Consider the following 21641-nt stretch of genomic DNA (forward strand, 5'->3'; position numbering starts at 1 on the left):
TCTAACCTCGAGCTTTCGGATTATAACTCATAACTGCATATTAAAAACATAAAAGCACCCAGTTTAGTCCACAGGGTTCAATATTTGACGCCCCCTTGCGACGAATACATCAGAATTCTAAACATGATCATTTCAGTATTCTGCTTGGCAGAGAGAGATGGAAAGGGGAGATTTTAATGTATACTCAACTTGCATATAAAGCACAATTCGGTGTGGATTTTAAATGAATATCATTCTTTGGCAAGTCTCACAAATAATATTTCTACACAATCGAGAGTTATTCAACATTCCTGAATAATATCCTTTATTTTGTTTTCATTTTCCAGTGTCCTTCCCCTTTCAGAAATGTCAGTTTCATTTTGTGGGCAGTTTGGTAAAATAGGTTTTTGAGAAAAAGCAATAAGTGAACTGATTTTTAATTTCAAAGGATTTCAAGCAAGATTCACTAAATCAATAAAAAATAAAAGAATAATGGACTTGCAGGAGTTTATATTTTTTACCTAAAGAAAGTTTGGATGCTGAAAATGCTACCTAAAACCGCCTTCAGGAACTTCATAATCCTGGAAACAATTTTCAGTGTAATGAACTAGTGCACACTAAGGAACCACCCCAGCAGTTTTTCAATTAGAAGAGTAAGAGGAAGCAGAAATCTACACCAGCCCCCTTTCAACGATTCTGCATACAGGTACAGCTATGCAATATTAACTTACTTCACATCAAAACAAGATTGAAATCTGAAACCATGAATTTTGGTTCTTAGTTCAAGGAAATTTCAGAGGAGGGGCGGATCCAGGATTTTTCCAAAAAAAGAGGCCTTCACTTTCAAAAGGAGGGGCACACTTTTGTTTTAACAGCATTTTTACATTACAAATTTTAATTTTGCTTCTCAAAAAGGGGGGGGGGGCACAGGCCGGCAGTGTTTTGGAGTATATCCTTTAACTGCAAATGATGAAATCTACAAACATAAAAAATCAGGAATGGATGAGGGATGAGCAGGGTTTTTTTAATGAAATCTTAATGGCTTGATCCTTTGGAATAGAATGTCCAGTATAGTCATTCCCATAACATGAGCCGCAGAATCACAGGGGCTGAGGAGGATTCACACTTCCCTACTTTTTCAATATATATATTTTTAAAGAACACCTAATTGTGATTTTTTTTTCACGCCCCCTCCCCACTTTTCAAGGCCATTCCATGGACCCTGCATAATCATATAATTTCAGATGCTTTCTAAATTTTCCTGTATGACTTTGTTTACTGTAAAAGTTCATCATCATGGCAAAATGTATAATTTCTGATACTGTAAAGTGTTTCTTTTTTTCTCCTCATAAGTAATAATCAGAGAAATGCATATTTCATGAAAAAACAAGTCAATGAAAATTAAGTTGTTAAACTGAGGTTTATTGAAAATAGTACATATAAATGTTTACTATGTATTTCATGATTAAGATTTAACCTTGGCTCCCTTTCTCACAACTGTTGTTTTATTGCTCATATAATTTACAGTTATCTTCATCAACATGATGCAATAAAAAACACCTGAAGAATTATTCACTGATCTTCCATCGATCCCTCAGTTAACCCATACTGGCAAATTAATTCATTGATTCCTATAGCTTTGTAATAGGGACTGCCCAGTTCAAGTAGGCAAAACAATACACAACCCCTAAAATTTTTCTAAAATTAAGCTATAAGTTTTCTATTCTTTTGTTTCATCTGTATTATTATCTAAAGGATCTTGTATATAAATTAGTTTAAAAATTGTCTTTGTTCTGATTTCAATACACAGGATACTATTGTCATTGCTTGACAAATGGATCAAGGTAGTAGTCAAAGACCAACACTCATCTACTATCAACATGCTCAATTATGATATCATTGTAAGACCTACTGCATAACCTTAATATTTTTTGGTGGTTTCATTGTCTGTGTTCCACAACTAGACAACTGCAAAATTTGACAAGCTATACGTGCACAACATGGATGGAAAAGCAATAAAATCATGTTCATGAAATAGCATATTATGCAGTATTGAAAATTATGATTTGAGTCTATTCAATAACAAAGAACAATCCTGCAGGATCAAGGAATTATAAGACTTGTGCTGGAGATTGCATCTGCATATCTTACCAAATTACTTGCACACAAAATTATGAAATAAAGGGGTTGCTTTTAACAGCCTGACAATGTACACACTTACAGTGTTAAGGGTATCAAAACTGCCAAAATCAGGACAGAGGGGTACTTTTCAAACCCGGATAAGGATAGGTAAATTTAAACCTATAAGGCAAATAGAATAATTGAGGCATTATTTCTGGTGGGGTAAACTTGAAAAACATTTGTTAAAGGTCTCCGAGATGGAGGGATGTTTTACTTGATATGGGTTCATTTTTAAAAAGTCTGTGTATGAGCATGGTTTCTTCCTTGTAATGGTCATGCCCATCCCCAATCAAAATGTTCGCAAATCAATGAAGTTTTAAAACTGGTATGTATGATATAATTCTTGCTTTGATCTGTCAACATGATTTTAGATTTCCCTTGATGATGAACCCTTATAATTATTCACCAATGTTACTTCAGTGCCGACCTCACAGACACGTTGTTAGCCTAACAGAGCGCTAAGAGTAGGAACAGTCACATCATGTCACATATTTCATATTGTGATGTCAATCGTTGATCCAAGATGTAAATAACCGGTTGTTGTGACCCAAGTTGCAACATTACTGATTTAAATAGGGCCTCTGTTAGTGCACTGTTTGCGTTAACAACATTTCTGTGCAGCTAGTACAGGTGAACAGTACAACATTCACACTTATGCTCTTTTATATAGCGCCCAACAAGTCTGTAAGCGCTCTAAAATAATGCAGCATAATTACTCAGGATTTAGCAGAGAAGCTTTTACATGATCTGCATTTACAAAATAAATCCTGCCATTTTGAATTTACCACATGTAGATTGTCTGCAGGAAGCACAGAGTATTGAAGAATTTCTTACTGAATATCATCAACACATGGAGTAAGATTCAAACCTATGATCCTCTGATTGAAAGAGAGCCACAACCACTACACCATGGGGCTTCCACATAATATCATCGAACATATCATAATCACATTTATATGCACATGTTGGAGCCATCCTTCAACAATCTGTGCATATTTCTTCACTGATCTTCTCAGAGAGAAGAAAAACAATGATTTGACATTGTTATATGTTACGATGCGCGCTACATTTTATGCACATTTATATCAACACACATACTATGAATGTACGTATGCATGCACATATTAATCTGCACCGCTACGAAGACGATAGAATAAATCCAAAGAACAATCAAATAATTACTGTATCGACCATATTTTTGTATACCAGGCGTAACATGGTGGCATCGGTGAATGAAATCGAATCTAACGGACATTGAACAATGATTTGTCAAAGGAAAAGGATTGGAATGCAAAGTTTTGCGATCTACCAGTGGAAAACTGTGAGTACAACCCTACCGTAGACTTACGTCGTACGATACATGCTGAGAATGAGAGAGGGTGAAACCGGTCATGGCTGCTGCAATTAATACATTATCATCGGCACTGACTATGGCCTGGGAAGCGGAAGACGTAGTAACAGCTTTCGCCAGGTTCAAGCAATGGCGTGAACTCATGTTTAAAAGTGTATGGAAAAATTGAAATGAGAGCGAAAAAGGCAGTTACCTCCTGCTCTGGGTGGGCGAGAAAGGGCTTGAGATATACAACAGCTGGACCTTTCGACAATGAGCAGGATAAGCTAGTGACAAAAGTAATCCTCACCAAATTTAAGCAGCACACAGAGCCCAAAACAAATCATAAAATACACCGATACCATATGACACAATCCCACGACGAAACTGACGATGACTTCCTGACTAAGTTGACAAATATAGCAGCCAAACGTAGATTCAGAGATGCAGTAGAGCGAGACAACAGTGTTCTTGACCAGTTCATTTGGGGTACCTCATTGAAGGATGTACAAAAAGCTCTCATCGGGAATGATGAAAGGCTTTCACTCCAGAAAGCTGTAGACATAGCAACAGGTCATGAAGCTACTAATTGGCAGATGTCGCTGATGTCTCAAACTACAGGTCGGAAAGTAGATGCTGTGAAAACCTCTCGACCCAAACCTGCCTATCTTCTTCAGGAGAGAGGGCAACAGAAGGAGCAGTCCAAAATGCAGAAATTGTGGGAGACAACATGATTTCTCAAGGAGAGAGAACTGCCCAGCATTTCACACTGAATGCAAAGCATGTGGGAAACAAAATCACTGGGAATCTGTATGCATATCAGCAAAGCAAAATACACCCAGAAATGAATAGAGTCCCAACAAGAAAGTCTACTTACAGACAGAGGAAAGTGCACAATATTAGCAAGAATACCTAGATATTGGTGCGATCCAAATACACAGCGTAGACGAAGCAAACAAATCAAGATGTCTATGCCTTCATCCAGATCCAGAAATACATCAGGGATCGGCCAACTACGGTAAAGCTCAAAGTGAAGGGAGCCGAAAGCAATGTGCTACCTATGCGTATCTACAAGCAGATTTTTCCAGAACACATCGAAGATGGATATCCAAAGAAAGGTGTGCTAGAGCCGAGCAACACTACTCTCCTGGCATATGGAGAGATTCGAGTCTGCCAGCCAGGTGTATCCAGAATAACGGGTCATCTTAAAGGGACCAACAAGAGTGTTGATGAGCATTTCCTTGTGACTGATGCAAAGGGAGAAGCAATATTCGGACTAGACAGCTGTTTGGATCTTGGTCTAATCACCATACATAACGTGAACAAGAAGGAACCAGGCGTAGCACGCATTGACCCTGACACACCCATAGACAAACGGCCTCCAGTCAGGAATAAAGCAGATATATTGGCAATGTATCCAGAGTGCTTTGATGAGTGTAGGGTGTTTTGATGATATCCAATACCACATTACTGTGGACAACAGCATTCAGCCAGTCATACACCCACCACGTCGGGTAGCATTTGAATTGAGGGAGAGGCTGCAACAAGAGCAGACCAACATGGAAGAGAAAGGAGTTATTACCAAGGTTGAGACTCCTACTGACTGGGTCAACTCTATCGTAGTGAAGGAAAAGCCCAATGGTAAACTACGAATATGTTTGGACCCTCGAGATCTCAAAACAGCATTAAAGCGGGACCATTACCCAATGCCCACACTGGAAGAGATCACCCCACATCTCGATGGGGCACAAGTCTTCAGTAAACTGGATGCCAGTAATGGATACTGGAATACGCCTTTTGGGCGATGCTGTTTAAACAGACTTCCATTTGGACTAGGAGTAAGTCAAGACGTGTTTCAAATGAAGATAGATGAGACATACAAGAACTGCAAAGGTGCTGTAGGCATAGCAGATGACATACAGATCTATGGAAAGGACAATCAGAGTCATGATTACAACCTGCATGAGGCCATGGAAAACACAAGGTGAGCTGGGATCAAGTTAAATGCAGAGAAATGCATTATCAAAGTCCAAGAATGCAGCTTCTTTGGGTTGGTCTATTCTGCTGATGGTGTAAAACCGGAAATGAAAAAGATAGAAGCTATCAATCAGATAGAGCCACCATCCAAAAAGAAGGAACTACGAAGCTTCTTGGGGCTGATCCAGTACCTTGGTTCATTCATACCAAACCTAGCTGCCACCATGTTACGCCTGGTATATAAAAACATGGTCAATTGAAACGATAATTATTTTATTGTTCTTTTGTTTTATTCTATCATCTTCATAGCAGTGCGGATTAATGAGTGCATGCAGGTTTATTTCCAATTCGTCTCATGCCAATCCGTCCAATTGCCAGCTTGTCTACTATCATTTGGTCTATTATCAGTTCGTCGACCCGCCACATGGTCTATTTTCATTTAGTCTAATGCTGTTCCATCCAATAACCAGTTGGTCCAAATAACCAATTAGTCCATATACCATTTGGTCTAATTGGATTAAGTATTGAATTGTGCAAAATGAATGAGAATAAAATGGATATTAGACCAACTGGTTATGAGACGAAATGGTCATAGACGAAATGATAATTAGACAAAGTGATGATTGGAACAAATGGTTAATGGACCAAATGATTGTTAAACGAAATATAGATGGACGTAATGGCATTAGACTAAATGAAAGTAGACCATGTGGTGAGTGGACGAGTTGGCAGTAGACGTATTGGCAATTTACCGTGCATACATACGTGTACATTCATAGTATATGTATGTGTGATGATCAAAATGTGCATAAATTCTAGTGCGCATCGCAACATATAACAGACATTATCAATAAACTGTACTTTCCATCAAGAGAATAAATTTATGTGCAAAAGCTGAATCCAATAAATGAAACTGAGGTAATAATATATAGGGCCTATCTGTAAATCGTTTTGCATGCTTACAATCTATTTATGAAGCTCTACATAAAAGTAATTAGAATTATCATTTATGTTAAGAAACCTTTCTATGAGGCACACAATACCCAAGAAATGAGCACCCATCAACGTAAGCATCCAATTTAACATACAGATTCGTTCAGCTAGAAGTCCTCTCTTCTCTGCTTCCACTGTAGACTTAATAGTTAATTTCATTCCTTCTTTCATCACGTTTCTTCTTGTTGTTGCTCTTGTTTGAGTTTGTTTTTAAGATGTTCATTGATGGTGGCAAATGGGTTTTTCTTGAATGCAGAATGCTTCAGAACTTCATGGAATCTTGCACTCTCTTCTAGCCTAAACCAGATGGGAGAAGTAAAATCGAAGATTAAAAACAACAAATAAGTGGACTTCCACCATAATCTATGCCTGAGAGCGAATCAAATTGCCCTGCTCTATTGACTCAGTTGTATCAGTTGGTACTTATAAGGGTCGATGTAACATCCTGAACAAAGTTACTTTATTCAAAGTCTTAAATCAATGCTTTTATAGTTGATGAATAGAAGCAGGAAGTGGATCAATAGACACTAGTCAACAGCACTAATCTCCTTTGAATAGAATTCTACCAAGTATTGTCTTGGCTCTTTTCTTCTATCAATCTTTTCATCATTGAAATGTAAGAGCTCAACATTAACTGCAAAGGTCATGGGAGAACTAAACTCAATGACCTCTGCCATAGGCAAAATTACATTATGATAGTCTTGATACATAGTGCTTAACTTTTGAAAAAGCGCTAAATAAGAAGTAATTATTATTATTATTTATTATACATATACCCTTTTCATAAAATCATTGCAAATATATCGTGAATTGGGTTTTAGACATTTTGATGACCATTTGATCTTTATTGCCACCCGTTCACACAGTAAAAAAATTGAAATTTGAGTGATGATTCCAGTGAAAAATAAGGCTAATGACAAATTTTTAGCACATGTGAAACCAAACTAGAATCACGAACGCTAATCACAATCACAAATTCAAATTCTACTCCGAAGGTGAATTCCAATTAAGTTTCACACAAATTAGGGTACAAATTTTCTGGGTGAACGGTCCAATGATTCTAAAGACATCATCATTACAACGATGATTCAATGCAAGTGTTTTGTTTCTGCATATATTGTGGTATGAATGTTTTAAAGAGTAGCAGAAAATGGTTCATAATTATACATCATAAGACTAAATGATTAAAATGTTACATTTTGGGTGAGAATCCAGGAACTACACCATAGTTTTGGTCTTGTGCTGGCTCTTGCTCAAATTTGGTGTGGTATATTGGCTTTAAATAAAAAGAACAAGAGCAAAAACTATATTCATGTATGCCTGATTGCCATACATGCCATACTTACATCATCTTCTGCTTGTCCTTCATATTCAGAGTGGATCTTGGTTTCTTTGTTGGTTGTTTGTTCCTATGAAGAAACAGAAAGCATTAAAAAAGAATCTTATACTGTACATCCTGGTGGAATGAACTTTATGGCCACCCACCGGAAACACAAAATGTGAACTTTATAGATAGACGACTGCTATAGACAGATTCTAATACATACAATCTACCTCTGTTGGGATTGGTTTTAATGTTTTCATTATCGACAATTTGCTGCAATAAAGAGAAGGCCGCCGACACAGGTTTGATTTCATGATTTAATGATTATTCCAGATAAAAGGTAAAAGAATAGCTTATATCCCCTTGAATATGAAGGTTATTTTATTTTGACAAATATGAATTTACCTATAAATTATTACATTCATGCCCTATCATTGAAATGTCTTAATGTACACGACTGATATACACACAAAATCTGAAATCGCTCCTTTTTTGTCGTGCTCTGAGAATATTAACTGTACACAAGTTTGTTTTAAATTACATTGTATATCCATGTGATATTCAGTACGGTACTTGTAACTGTGATACATGATCCAATAAATACCACACCATACCAATATGATCTGAAAACAATTCCTTTTTTTAAAACAATTTTGTTTTACTACAATTAGATAGTTTGGGATAGGTTTAGCAGGTGTAGACGGGTCAATATACGACCAAAAATAGCCTTACCCGGAACAAATTGCAACAAATGATTTTTCAACGGTATTTTGTACTACTAGTATTTGACCTCAGGAATAACATACTAAAAATCTACCAAAATCCGCATCCGGGAAAGGGGTTATTTTCAAGATGGCGTCCAAGATGGCCGCCATTCACTGAAAATGGATACAACTGACGCATCATCCACCCTAGAATCCTATTTCGGTCCATATTCCATGGTCTGGGGTACAAAAATTGATTTAGGCTAGAAAGAATTATAAGCCCTCCAATGTACCAGGCAAATCCAAGATGGCGCCCAAAATGGCTGCCGTTGGCTAAAAATCCACAATTCATCTAAATTTGTTTTTTATTCAATGGTTTTAAGGGTGAAATAGTACATTGAAACAAGTTACAAGGACAGCCAGTGGTCTGGTGTGTCCAAAAATCCAAGATGGCTTCCAAAAATGGAGTTTAAAATGGCTGTTGCTACTTAAAAAACCGACATAGTTTGCTCAATGTCCAGAAATATGATTTTTTTTTTCTATACCATGGTTAAATGGGTCAAATAATACATTGGGACAAGTTACAAGAAAAAAACAGTTGGCTGGTATGTGCAAAAATCCTCGATGGATTCTAAAAATTGATTCTGAAATGGCTGCTTATACTTAAAGCGGACATAGCTCATTTCATTTTGGACTGGGAAATGTGCTTTTGATGTCTAAACCACTGGTTTCAAGGGTCGATTAATATATTAATATAAGTTACAAGGACAGTCAATGGTCTGGTATGTCCAAGAATCGAAAATGGTGTCCAAAAATTGGTCTTTAAAATATGCTGCTGATACTTAAAGCGGACAAAGTTCATTTCAAATCGGCCTGGAAAGGTGATTTTGGTGTCTTAACCACTAGTTTCAAGGATCAATTAATACATTAGGGCAAGTTACAAGGACAGTCAGTGGCCTGGTCGGTCATAAAACCTAAGTTGGCTTCCAAAAATTGATTCTAAATTGACTGCTGCTACTTAAAACGGACATAGCTTATGTCATATCGACATGGGAGATGCGATTTTGGTGTCTAAACCACTGGTTTAAGGGCCAATATAATACATTAGGACAGGTTTTAAGGCCAGTCAGTGGTCTGGTATGAACAAAAATCCAATATTTTCATTTCATTTTCATTTATTTATTCCAAATTCTCATTAAAAAACATACAACATACTTTCTGATCAATAGTGGCTTCCAAAACTTGATTCTAAAATGGCTGTTGATACTTAAAAGTGGCATAGCTCGTTTTAAATCTGCCTGTGAGATATGATTTCGGTGTCTAAACTATGGTTTCAAGGGTCAAATGATATATTAGGACAAGACAATGGCAGTCAGTTGCTTAGTATGTCCAAAATTACAAGATGGCTTCCAAAAATGGAGTAAAAAAATGTCTGATGTTACTTACATAAGGACATAGTTTGTTTAATATCTGTCTGGGGAATATGAGTTTGGTGTTAAAAGCATGGTTTAAAAGGGTCAAGTAACACACTAGGGTAAGTTACAAGACCAGTCAGTTGTCTGTATGTTAAAAAATCCAAGATTACTTCAAAAAAATGGGGTGTAAATTGACTGTTGCTGTTTAAAAGTATGCATAGTTTATTATAAATACACCTTGGAGGTATGATTTTGCTGTCTATACTAGAGTTTACAGGGTCAAGCAATACATTGGGTTAAGTTGAAAGGACAGTCAGGTGTCAGGTATGTCCAAAAATCAAAGATGGCTTTAAAAATGGGGGTCTTAATGACTGCTGTTACTTAAAAGTGGATGTACAACATTATAAATACACCTTGGGGATATTATTTTGGTGTCTACACTAGGGTTTCAAGGGCCAAACAATACTTTGGGACTGGTAACCATGATATGCAGCAATCCATTTCGCCTTAAAATCCAAGTTGGCTTAAAAATGGGTTCTAAAGTGACTACTGTTACATAAAATATCTACCTGTTAGAAATAATCTTGGTGCCTACACTTAAATGAATGGGGACAAGTTATCATATTGATGAGTTGGTAACAGCACCCATTTTGATGAAATTTTAGAATCCATCATGGATTCTTTGACAAAATGGGGTACTAACCATCCTTGTTACTTGTCCGAATGTATTATTTGACCCTTCAAACCACAATTTGGATACCAACATTATTTCTTGCAGATGAATATTGTAGAACTCTGACCACTATTGAATGATATGAGTCGTTTTAGATTCCTTTTTGTAAAACCCTCGTGTGTTTTAGGCAAACCGGACAACTGCATATCAATGTAACCAGTCCAAACGTATTGTTTTAATCATGAAACCATAGTGTGGACACCGAAATCATCTCCTAGGTGGATTTTAAATGAACTATGTCCATTTTTGAAATGTAACAACAGCAGTCATTTTAGACTCCGATTTTTGGAAGCTTTATTAGAATTTCCACATACTGGACCACTGACTGTCCTTGTAACTAATTTTCTGCCTTTTGAAACCATGATATAGGCAACAAAATCATATGCCCTTGACGAATAAAACATAACTATGTCCATTTTTAAATACCATCGCGGCTAATTGATACTATTTTTTAAGCCAACGTGGACTTTTGGACATACTTGACCACCAAACGTCCTTGTAACCTATCCCAATTTATTATTTGACCCATTTAACCATGGTATAGGCACAAAAAAATCATATTCCCGGATATTGAACAAATTATGTTGGGTTTTTTTTAAGTAGCAACAGCACTTTTTACTCCATTTTTGAAAGCCATCTTGGATTTTTAACATACCGGACCACTGACTGTCCTTGTAACTTGTCCCAATGTCTTATTTGACCATTGAAACCATGGTCTAGACACCAAAATCATATCTCTCAGGTGGATGTGATATGAGCTATGTCGATTTTAAGGATTAACAGCCATTTTAAACTCAATTTTTGGAAGCCATCTTGTATTTTTCGACACACCAGACCACTGGCTGTCCTTGTAACTTGTCCCTACGAACCACTTCATCTTTAAAACAATCGAATGGAAACCAAATTAAAGCCACTTAAGTAAGTAATAGATGAATTGGGGATTTTTTAAGACTACGGCAGCCATTTTGGGCGCCATCTTGGATTTTCCTGGTACCCTGGAGTGCTAATATTCACTCTAACTTGTATAAATAAATTATTTTACCCATTGGATCATGTAATATGAATCCAAATAGGATTCTAGGGTGGATAATGAGTGAGTTATATCCATTTTTAGCGAATGACGGCCATCTTGGACGCCATCTTGAAAATAACCACTTTCCCGGATGCGGATTTTGGTAGATTTTTAGTATGTGATTCCTGAGGTCGAATAGTACAAAATAACGTTGAAAAATCATTTGTTGCAATTTGTTCCGGGTCAAACCATATATTGACCCGTCTAGTGGGGTTTTATGGTAATAAATTGCTTTGGCTTAATGTTCATCTCAGTGAGGGAGATCTAGGACAGGCAGAGGCTAGGAGTTCAAGAATGGAAAACCATACCTGGTATTGGTTGGTGTATAGTGAGGTCCAATTTGTAGTATTTCTGAAAGCTCAGGAAGAGCTTCATTAAGAGGGTGCATGTCACCCACAACAGGTATACCAGCTCGCTTCTTGGCATCCATCGCTTTCTTCTTGGCAGAGCTGATGGTGTCCATTTCTATGTAAAATTGAACGTGTACAGTATTGTTGTATCCGCATTGTGATAATGAAATAGAGGCCTAACAGTGCAACACACCCTGTCTGTTAAATACATTTATATTCAATATATACTATATATTGTGGAGAAATATTCATGACCAATCTCTTAACTTAAATAGATTTTTTGGTACATCATCAGCACATTCAAATTAATTGTCTGTACAACATTCGTAAATATTGTATTGTTTGGGTAAAGCAATTTCATAATGGTTCAAGATTTTGATGCTACCTCATTCAGTAAGGAGGCACCTAGTAACCTGTGTCTCATATCCTTGATGCAGGTAAGACTAAAATAATAAATATGAAAATGGACGTTTCTCTTCTGTTTGGGCTCTTTGTACTATGACTACCACGCAACTAAATGTGGTTGTTTGGTTGAATGCCAGTATTGCATGCATCCCTTCAAGAGCACAATACTCTTAATGTAAGATATCTTTTTCCTGACATACACTGTATCATGGCCTCACCGGCTTTTTCATTTGAGATTTGAGGCAATTACAACTCTTCAATATAAACTCACTTTCTAACCACTTGTCATGTCGAAGCTTTCTTTTCTCCACTTTGGAGAGCTGTTTGCTTCCTTTGATACTTTTCTTGGACACAAAGGTCATTCGGTCATCCTCCTCTGTCCTGCATGTTGGCAATGTATCTTTGGCTGAAGAGCTGGGAAAGATGCCCTTTGATGGAAACAAGACACTTGGCTGCAACTGTCCCTGTATGCGAAAGTATGCCAATGATATGAAGAACAATTAAAGGATTACTCCGGGCTGAAAAAAAAAACAAGTGGAATGCCTCTGGCGGTCTCACCTGCATCACGCGATTCAATATAGCAGCAGTGCTGACGAAAAAAACTACAAAATAATCATTCACAAAAAACACCATTCATATAATGATACAATACTACGTTCATTGACATTTGACCTTGATACTTGATTACCCCTATATCCACATTTTATACACTATATCTATAAACTTTGAAAGTTATAACAGTAATCTAATAATAACCTCTAAAATGGCCAAAGTTCAATGACCTTAAATGACCTTTGACTTTGGTCATGTGACCTGAAACTCACATGAGGTGTTCAGTGATACTTGATTTCTCTCATGTCCACATTTTATGAACTAGACCAATATACTTTCAACGTTATGATGGTAATTCAACAAATACCCCCAATTTGGCCAAAGTTCATTGACCCTAAATGACCTTTGACCTTAATCACGTGACCTGAAACTTGCACAGGATTTTCAGTGATACTTGATTACTATTATGTCTAAGTTTCATGAATCAGATCCATAAACTTTCAAAGTTATGATGGGAATTCAACAGATACCCCCAATTTGGCCAAAGTTCATTGACCCTAAATGACCTTTGACCTTGGTCATTTGATGTGAAACTCATGCAGGATGTTCAGTAATACTTGATCAACCTTATGTACAAGTTTCATGAACTAGGTCCATATATTTTCTATATTATGCTGTCATTTCAAAAACTTAAACTTCGGTTAAGATTTGGTGTTGACGCCGCCGTCGTCGGAAAAGCGGCGCCTATAGTCTCACTCTGCTTCGCAGGTGAGACAAAAAGTAAAACAGAATAGAACAGCAAGTTTAAGATTGCATACATTTGTAAAGCAAATACTGCCTACACCTGTACATACATCACTCATTTGATTAATTCAATTTTACAAAGCACATACGGTAAACTATTAAATAATATCAAAGTCAATATGCTGTAATTTCAAAAACTTAACCTTCGGTTAAGATTTGGTGTTGACGCTGCCGCCGCCATCGGAAAAGCGGCGCCTATAGTCTAAATCTGCTATGCAGGTGAGACAATAACCAAATACATAAAGTAATATTCACTGAGCTAAATGCTGAAAATTTCATCAAAATATAATAACAAATAACAAAGTTATTAAATTGTTAATTAAAGTTTTGCAATACTTTGTAAAAACTATTTTTTTAAACAGTTGTATGCACGTTGTCATGGATATCAATTAATTGAAATGATGATGCCATGTCCCTACTTTCCCTTTTTTTTTGTTATTACATATTTCTTTATCTTTCACCCATAACAGGAGCATTTATTTTCAAAAAAATAAATTTCACATACAAGACTCAGAAATACAATTGCAAAATAACTGGCAAAATATACATTTCTTTCTTTCCCTTTTTCTTTAGATCTTTATTAATGTGTAATCTAATTTTAAATTCCTTCTTATGTACGTTTCTTAAATTTATCAATTTATAAATACTCCAAAGTGCTATAGTAATGATATCATCGATCTTGTTTTCTTGGTAATTTTTTAACAAACAGCAATATCAAAAGAAAGATCTACTTCATACATGTACCATCTATTAATCAAAATGAGTAATTTGTGAAAGAAAGGCCTAATCTTCCTTGATATTACAAACTTCACCTATATCCAAGTTATCCAATTGCCACAAAAATAACATCTTCCTCATGGGAATTAAGTTATAAAAGAGTTTTAGATTAAATTTTTTCAATTTGTCTCTTTCATATTTGCCAAATTTCTCTCAAAGACATTTCTCTGATTTATCACCTACGTGATAACAAAGTGTGGTCAAATAACTTGCTGGAGCAAAACTGAAGTTCTCCTTTCCCTTCAATGTTTTTTTTTAAATGTCAAACGTGAATATGTGATATCATCTTTTAAGTTATTCAACCACACTTTTGGTATCGCCCTTTGTAGTTTAGAATAATCAAACATGGCTCTTGCTTTTGTTTTCTTCAATTTGAAATCTTCTTTCAGTTTTGTGAGAGAAACAAATTTTCTTTCAATGCAAATGTCTTTCAAAAAAATTATTGTACTGACATACCAGTCATTGTAAACAAGAGTGTCGCTAAGGCGAGCACATAATACACCCGCCTGTAAAGCGGAATATGGAGTTATTGGTCAGGCAAGAAAAGTGGAAGGTGGCGACTTCACCTTTGACTGTCTGACCTCAAAATCAATAGAATTCCTGGGATCTATATTAGTATCATACACACCAAACTACATTGTATATGAGCCTATAGGTTAAGTTAAACTAAAGTTATCACGTTATCAAGGATTTCAGAAGGGTAAGATGAAAACATGTCACTGTGACCTTGACCGTTGAGCTCAAAATCAGTAGGCTTTCTGGGGCCTGTTGCATGACGAGATGAGCGATACGTAGGAACGTCCTAGGACCATTCTTCCGAGAGAGGAAGATTGGCGACAAATCAGCGCTTTCCGTTTCACGAAGGCAATTTTGTCTTCCAAGTCCGAGACATTGTTTGATATCGATAGTATCAGAAAAATATTTAGTCTTTATCATCACCTGAACCTTTTATTTTGGAATGACGACTTTTCATAAAATCATATATTTCAATAAATGGAGATCAAATAATTTTTTATGTATTACTGATTGTAGAATTGATGTATGGAGCTTACTTTATGAGGTAAAAAAAGAAAAAAAATTCAAAGATTCACAAACATAACTGGATAAAATCGAATTTTTAATTATTTCCCTTATCTAGAACACGATGCCCTCTTAGAGACACCTTTCATTGATATTTCAATGAAAGAGACCCTTGTCCGACATAAAAATTGATGTAAATAAGTAAATTCGACATTGTATAATATTCTGATTTTTTATAGAATACTTATTTATATTGATAATTTTGCAAATTATGCTTTAAATGTTATTTGTTGAGGTAAAAATATGGTTTGAATGAAGTAAACAAAACCAACGTGTCTGATTGTATGAGACTAAAAAGGAAAATATGAGAGGCTGCGTGTGAAAAATTGAATTTATTTATTTTATTTGTCAGATATAATGCAAAAAATACAAATGTGAGTGTTTAGGGTATAACTTTGCATGAAAATTATCCGAAGACAAGCAAAATATGAAAATTGCTGCAACAAACATGTCAAGTGGTTAAATTGTGCTTTGCAATATTAATAAAACATAGAAAAATGTGTGAAATAAATCCGCAAAGGAAAAAGAAAATACTATTTATAGAAAAAATGCTAAGAATGACGATGATCATAAACGTTGGTCATATCTCATTACTTTATGGAAGTTTATATATAAGAACATAAGATTCAAGAATATAAAAAAATATATATGTTGAGTCGAGACGTATATTTATTGCTTTGACATGACATAGGGCCTACCCAGCTATTTAAAATGTGCCTTTTCGTATGGACTTTCCAACTTATCTTCATTGTGATGGATTCGTAAGCTATATAGACCTAATGTATATTTTAATTAGCGTTTTTGTTATCGCAGATGTTTTTTGTTTCATTCATCATCTCAATTAAATTAGCACAAATCCAACAATTTTCATTGATTAAAATTAATCTCAGCAAAAAAAAATAATATATGATTAAAGTGAAAATGAAATAAAAATAGATAAATGATCTTAGTTTTGCATCGATATCGCCTTTTTTTTTTTTGCTGAACGTTATAAACATGTTTTCTTTACTATACATAATTTCTTTTTGAAAAATTTGTTTTCATGTTGTTTATCTAATTAAAGCATGAGGGGTCAGAGAGATTATCGCCCATTTCGATAATTCAAGTTTGGTAGAAAAAACAACTGGAAAAGGGTGGTGAAAAGAGGGAGAAAATGTGAGAAAATAAAAAAAAACATATCTTTAAACAAATTATATGGGCATATAGATTACCCCAAAGAAGTTAAAATGACATCCGTTTTGCCGTGAAATTGATGACAGTCCCAATATTAAAATAACTTGGCGCCACCCCAGATAAAATGCATCAGAGTGCAATCGAATGACGCCCAAAAATGTTTAAAGGTGATATGTCAGTGTGGCTTGCCGTAAACGCATTTTCTCTCAATGCCGACGGTGGCGGGCGGTGTGCAAAGATCATGCCTACGGAGGACATGTCTGGAGGTGTCTTTCCAAGGGCCATTCTTCGTATCGCCCAAATCGGCTTTGTGAAACAGTTGAGAGATATCTTGTTCTTACGTAGAACGGTTCTACGAAAGACCCTTTCATGCAACAGGCCCCTGGGATCCATGCTAGTATCATACACACCAAATTATATGAGCCTAGGTTAAGTTAAACTGAAGTTATTGCGTTTACAAAGACTTCAGAAGGGTAAGATAAAAAAATTCAGTGTGACCTTGACCTTTGGACCCCGACAATCAATAGGCTTCTTGGGATCCATGCTAGTATCATACACACCAAATTATATGAGCCTAGGTTAAGTTAAACTGAAGTTATTGCGTTTACAAGGACTGCAGCAGGGTAAGGTGAAAACATGTCACTGTGACCTTAACCTTAGACCTTTTGACCTCAAAATCTATAGGCTTCCTTGGATGCATGCTAGTACACACCAATTTAATGAGCCTAGGTTAAGTTCAACTGAAGTTATCACATTTACAAGGACTGCAGAAGGGTATATGAAAACATGTCACTGTGACCTTGACCTTTTGCTCAAAATCAATAGGCTTCCTGAGATCTATGCTATTGCTAGTATTGTAGAGCCTTATTTTCATAGTTCAGAGAACTTTGTATTTACATGTACAGGTTAGATGCAGTTCAGTATTCTATAGGTCAGAGAACTTTCTATAATCAAGTTGGAATGTTTGATGCAATTCAGTTCATCTGTTCAGTCATTGTAAATTTCACTTCTTTTAGACATGGAGTTGACCTGCATTAGATGCTTCATTGATTCTCTGTGCAGTCATGTTCTCTGTTACACACACTGATACACAGCCCTGTCTTATGAATCTAACACACTCATTAATGCACTGTGTATTATGTAATGTGGATACAGGGTACATGCATACACTCAGATGATACACTACACACTCTTTGCTGATTGGTCATTGATTTATTCTATGTTTCATGTAATGTGGATAGAGTGTATGTCCACCCAGAGGATACACTATTTCCTGATTGGTCAATGATTATGTTATTAATTAATGATTATGTTAATTGTGAGATGATTTTGGAAAGGGAGAGAGGATTAAAGTGGGCCATGTGCTCTTGGGCAGTTCCACCCTAACCTTGAACTAAGAGACTTCTGTGCCAATTTTTTAGATAACACCTGTGTAGTTGAACCCTAAACGTAGCCATTTTTATAAATTCTTTTGTTAGCGATCAACAACGAGAAACAAGAAGTTGACAAGATTGTTGATCGCTAACGGTAACGGCAAACGTTAGTCGTTACGGACGCCGCGTCCGTATAACGTTAGCGATCAACAATGAGAAACAAGATGGCGGCGTAAACATTCCGGCAAGTCTCCCCCGTCTTTTCATAATATTCTTGTTTAAAAATGAAATCAATAGCGTAGAAATGTCGGAAATTAAGTTTTTTACATGATTTACTTTTTTTAGGGCTACGTTACATCTTTAACTTGTTAAGATTTACGGAAATCTTGGGGGAGAAAGTTTGAGGTTTTTTGGCGGTACTTGAACTCAGTAGTACTAGTACCGTAGTACATGCATGTACTTGTATTTGTAATAGTACTAATTCTAATAGGCTTGAATGCAATGGAATCCCTACTCTAGTTTCGTAGAGAGTAAGCATACGTTAGTATTAGTAAATACAGTACGACAATACGCCAGACGGTGGCCTGTACTTATAGAGAAGAAGAAGAAGAAAATGATTTTTACTCTCTAGAAGCCTCCTGGCACTTAGTCTATCCCTGAGACTGAGTGATCATGCTGATTCACTTACACAAAAAGTAGCACGTGGGACAACACCAACACGCTACTTGCTGTCTTCTCCCCGGCCGCGGCCCGAGCTCTGGGCGGCTCTTTTTGAGTAGATCAAGGAAGACAAGAGGGGAAAAAACAGCCTAGAATCCTACTGATATGAATGCTTACCGTATCCATTTCATTCGTATTAACTTCATCTTTGGCTTTGACTGCTGGTGGATGCAATTTTCTTCTTTGTCGCTTGATTTTCCCCATTTTCGTGAGTCTGTGATAGATTACCCCTTTAAATTTTCGCTGCAACCACCACATGTGCTAGCTGTTTTGTAGCTCGATCATATCGCGATCGGCTCAAGAATGCTTGCTGCATCAGCGAAGAGGAATCGCGGCGAAGTCAAGCCAGGTTTGAACTTTGTTTGAAGCTGAAGTTTGAAACTTTGATATAATTAAAAGCTGCTGTTAGCTGTACAAGTTTCATTGCCTTCTTGAATGTACGAAACTAAGGTAACGACACTTTGTTGTGACAATTCGTGTCCCTACTCAGAATGGCAGCTAAGAAAGTGAATCCTAGCTCGAGAAAAAGAAGCAGGAAAGGAAATGATCGATCCGGATCCAGCAGCGACATGCAGCAGCGAAACGCTGAGACCGTAGACCCCGTGTCTGCAGGACTGGGAAAGAGTGGGTCGAGCCTCCGCCCGCTGTCGACTGAGCAATTGACCGTCGATTATAAAGCTGGAATCATCATGGCCATAACTTTCCCTCTTGCCCTCTTGATATTCTGGAAGGTTACACTCCCTGTGACCTGGTTCGTAATTAAAACTGCTCTTGGGGAAAATCTTGTGCTGAAACTTCATTATTTCAAGCAAGGCAAGTTCCAAATCCAAGACCAAGTAAATTGCATGCCGCATGTCTCATGAGACATGACTCATGACATGTCATGAGACATGACTTTGACAAATTCACAGTTGGGGAAGAGTTCTTTTTTTGAGACATGACTCATGACATGAGACATGACATTGACCATGTTGACAAATTCACAGTTGGGAAGAGTTCCTTTTGCAAGTACAGCCACCCAAAATTGAAAGTAAAAGTAATGTTGTAACCGATTTTTATTCGAATTCCTGATCTGATCCGATTTTCCCCTTTTTTCTACATTTTTCCAAACCCCGATATTTGACGAGTGGGAAAAAAATCGGATCAGAAAAACCAAAACATAAGACAAAAAACATGTGGTGACATGTTTGCCGTCAAAATGCGCTAATTTGTTTTGATCTCGGACAAAAGCGGTGGAAGGAAATGAAGATAAAGGAGAAGAAAATTATGATTTGATTTGATCGCCGATGTAATCGGAGAAAGATGATAATGAATTGTTTTGATCTCCCACATATCCGGAGGAAGAAGAAAAAGATGATGATGATGATGATTGGTGATAATTTTTTTTGATCTCCGACAAAAACGGAGGAAGAAGAAAAACAACAAGCTAATATATGCCCAGCCGCCATTAATACCGCTCATCTAAGTAAAAAATCCGGGACGGGCACAAAACGCACACATATGAACACACGTGTACAGTGCTTCGCGAAGGATTTTTTTTTGTTGGTAAAACTTTACGCGGTATATATAAATCTTAATTTCACCAGCACGAGTGAATAGGTGAGCGTGGCGCAGTGCATAATACGTAGTCGTAGATATATAAACGTTCGTGGTTCGAATCTTAACAAGGTCCGTTTTTTTAAAGGGGATCGGGGATGTGAAGTATTTCGGTGCTATTTCTAAAGGTCGACATTCGTTTTTATTGCGTATTTCATGAACTTCAACAACTTTTCTATATTGCTTAAATCCGTATTTTCTTGAAATTTGTCACTCTATACTACTTTTCTATTTTCGCTCTATCCCCCCTCAGACATTTCAATCCCCCTGTCCGCTGCTTATATACCCCCAAAAGAAAACCCCTTTTCTCGCCCTCCGGGCCAACACGAATTATTAGAATCTTGGCTTGTTCATCACTCTATACTAGCACCTTAATATGCCCAACAACTCTTCAATATTGCTTTATTCCGTATTTTCATGTAGCTTGTCACTCTATACTAGCACCTTAATATGCCCAAAAGAATTTTGAATAAAATTTGCTTTTCCTACTTTTCTCTTTCGCTCTATCCCCCCTCAGACATTTCAATCCCCCTGTCCGCTGCTTATATACCCCCAAAAGAAAACCCCTTTTCTCGCCCTCCGGGCCAACACGAATTATTAGAATCTTGGCTTGTTCATCACTCTATACTAGCACCTTAATATGCCCCCCAACTTTTCAATATTGCTTTATTCCGTATTTTCATGAAGCTTGTCACTCTATACTAGCACCTTAATATGCCCAAAAGAATTTTGAATAAAATTTGCTTTTCCTACTTTTCTCTTTTCGCTCTATCCCCCCTCAGACATTTCAATCCCCCTGTCCGCTGCTTATATACCCCCAAAAGAAAACCCCTTTTCTCGCCCTCTGGGCCAACACGAATTATTAGAATCTTGGCTTGTTCATCACTCTATACTAGCACCTTAATATGCCCCCCAACTTTTCAATATTGCTTTATTCCGTATTTTCATGAAGCTTGTCACTCTATACTAGCACCTTAATATGCCCAAAAGAATTTTGAATAAAATTTGCTTTTCCTACTTTTCTCTTTTCGCTCTATCCCCCCTCAGACATTTCAATCCCCCTGTCCGCTGCTTATATACCCCCAAAAGAAAACCCCTTTTCT

General features: G+C 36.7%; 2 protein-coding genes across 2 annotated transcripts in view; one reads left to right on the forward strand and one right to left on the reverse strand.

The window, feature by feature from the left end:
- Nucleotides 1-1380: 1380 nt before the first annotated feature.
- On the reverse strand, nt 1381-19521 carry LOC129259258 (ribosome biogenesis protein SLX9 homolog). The gene is made up of 5 exons (XM_054897562.2): nt 19060-19521; nt 12735-12927; nt 12017-12173; nt 7807-7869; nt 1381-6757 (listed from the first exon to the last, which is right to left on the reverse strand). Exons 1-5 carry the CDS (start codon nt 19198-19200, stop codon nt 6631-6633), a joined length of 681 nt encoding a protein of 226 aa, XP_054753537.2. The 5' UTR covers nt 19201-19521; the 3' UTR covers nt 1381-6630.
- Nucleotides 19434-21641, forward strand: part of LOC129259251 (uncharacterized) — a 28905-nt gene continuing 26697 nt past the window's right edge. The window contains exon 1 of the mRNA XM_064099383.1: nt 19434-19566. Within this exon, the coding sequence (XP_063955453.1) occupies nt 19434-19566 (133 nt within the window). The remainder of the gene's footprint in view (nt 19567-21641) is intronic.

The sequence above is a fragment of the Lytechinus pictus genome, chromosome 1, assembly GCF_037042905.1.
Source record: "Lytechinus pictus isolate F3 Inbred chromosome 1, Lp3.0, whole genome shotgun sequence".
NCBI lineage: Eukaryota > Metazoa > Echinodermata > Echinoidea > Temnopleuroida > Toxopneustidae > Lytechinus > Lytechinus pictus.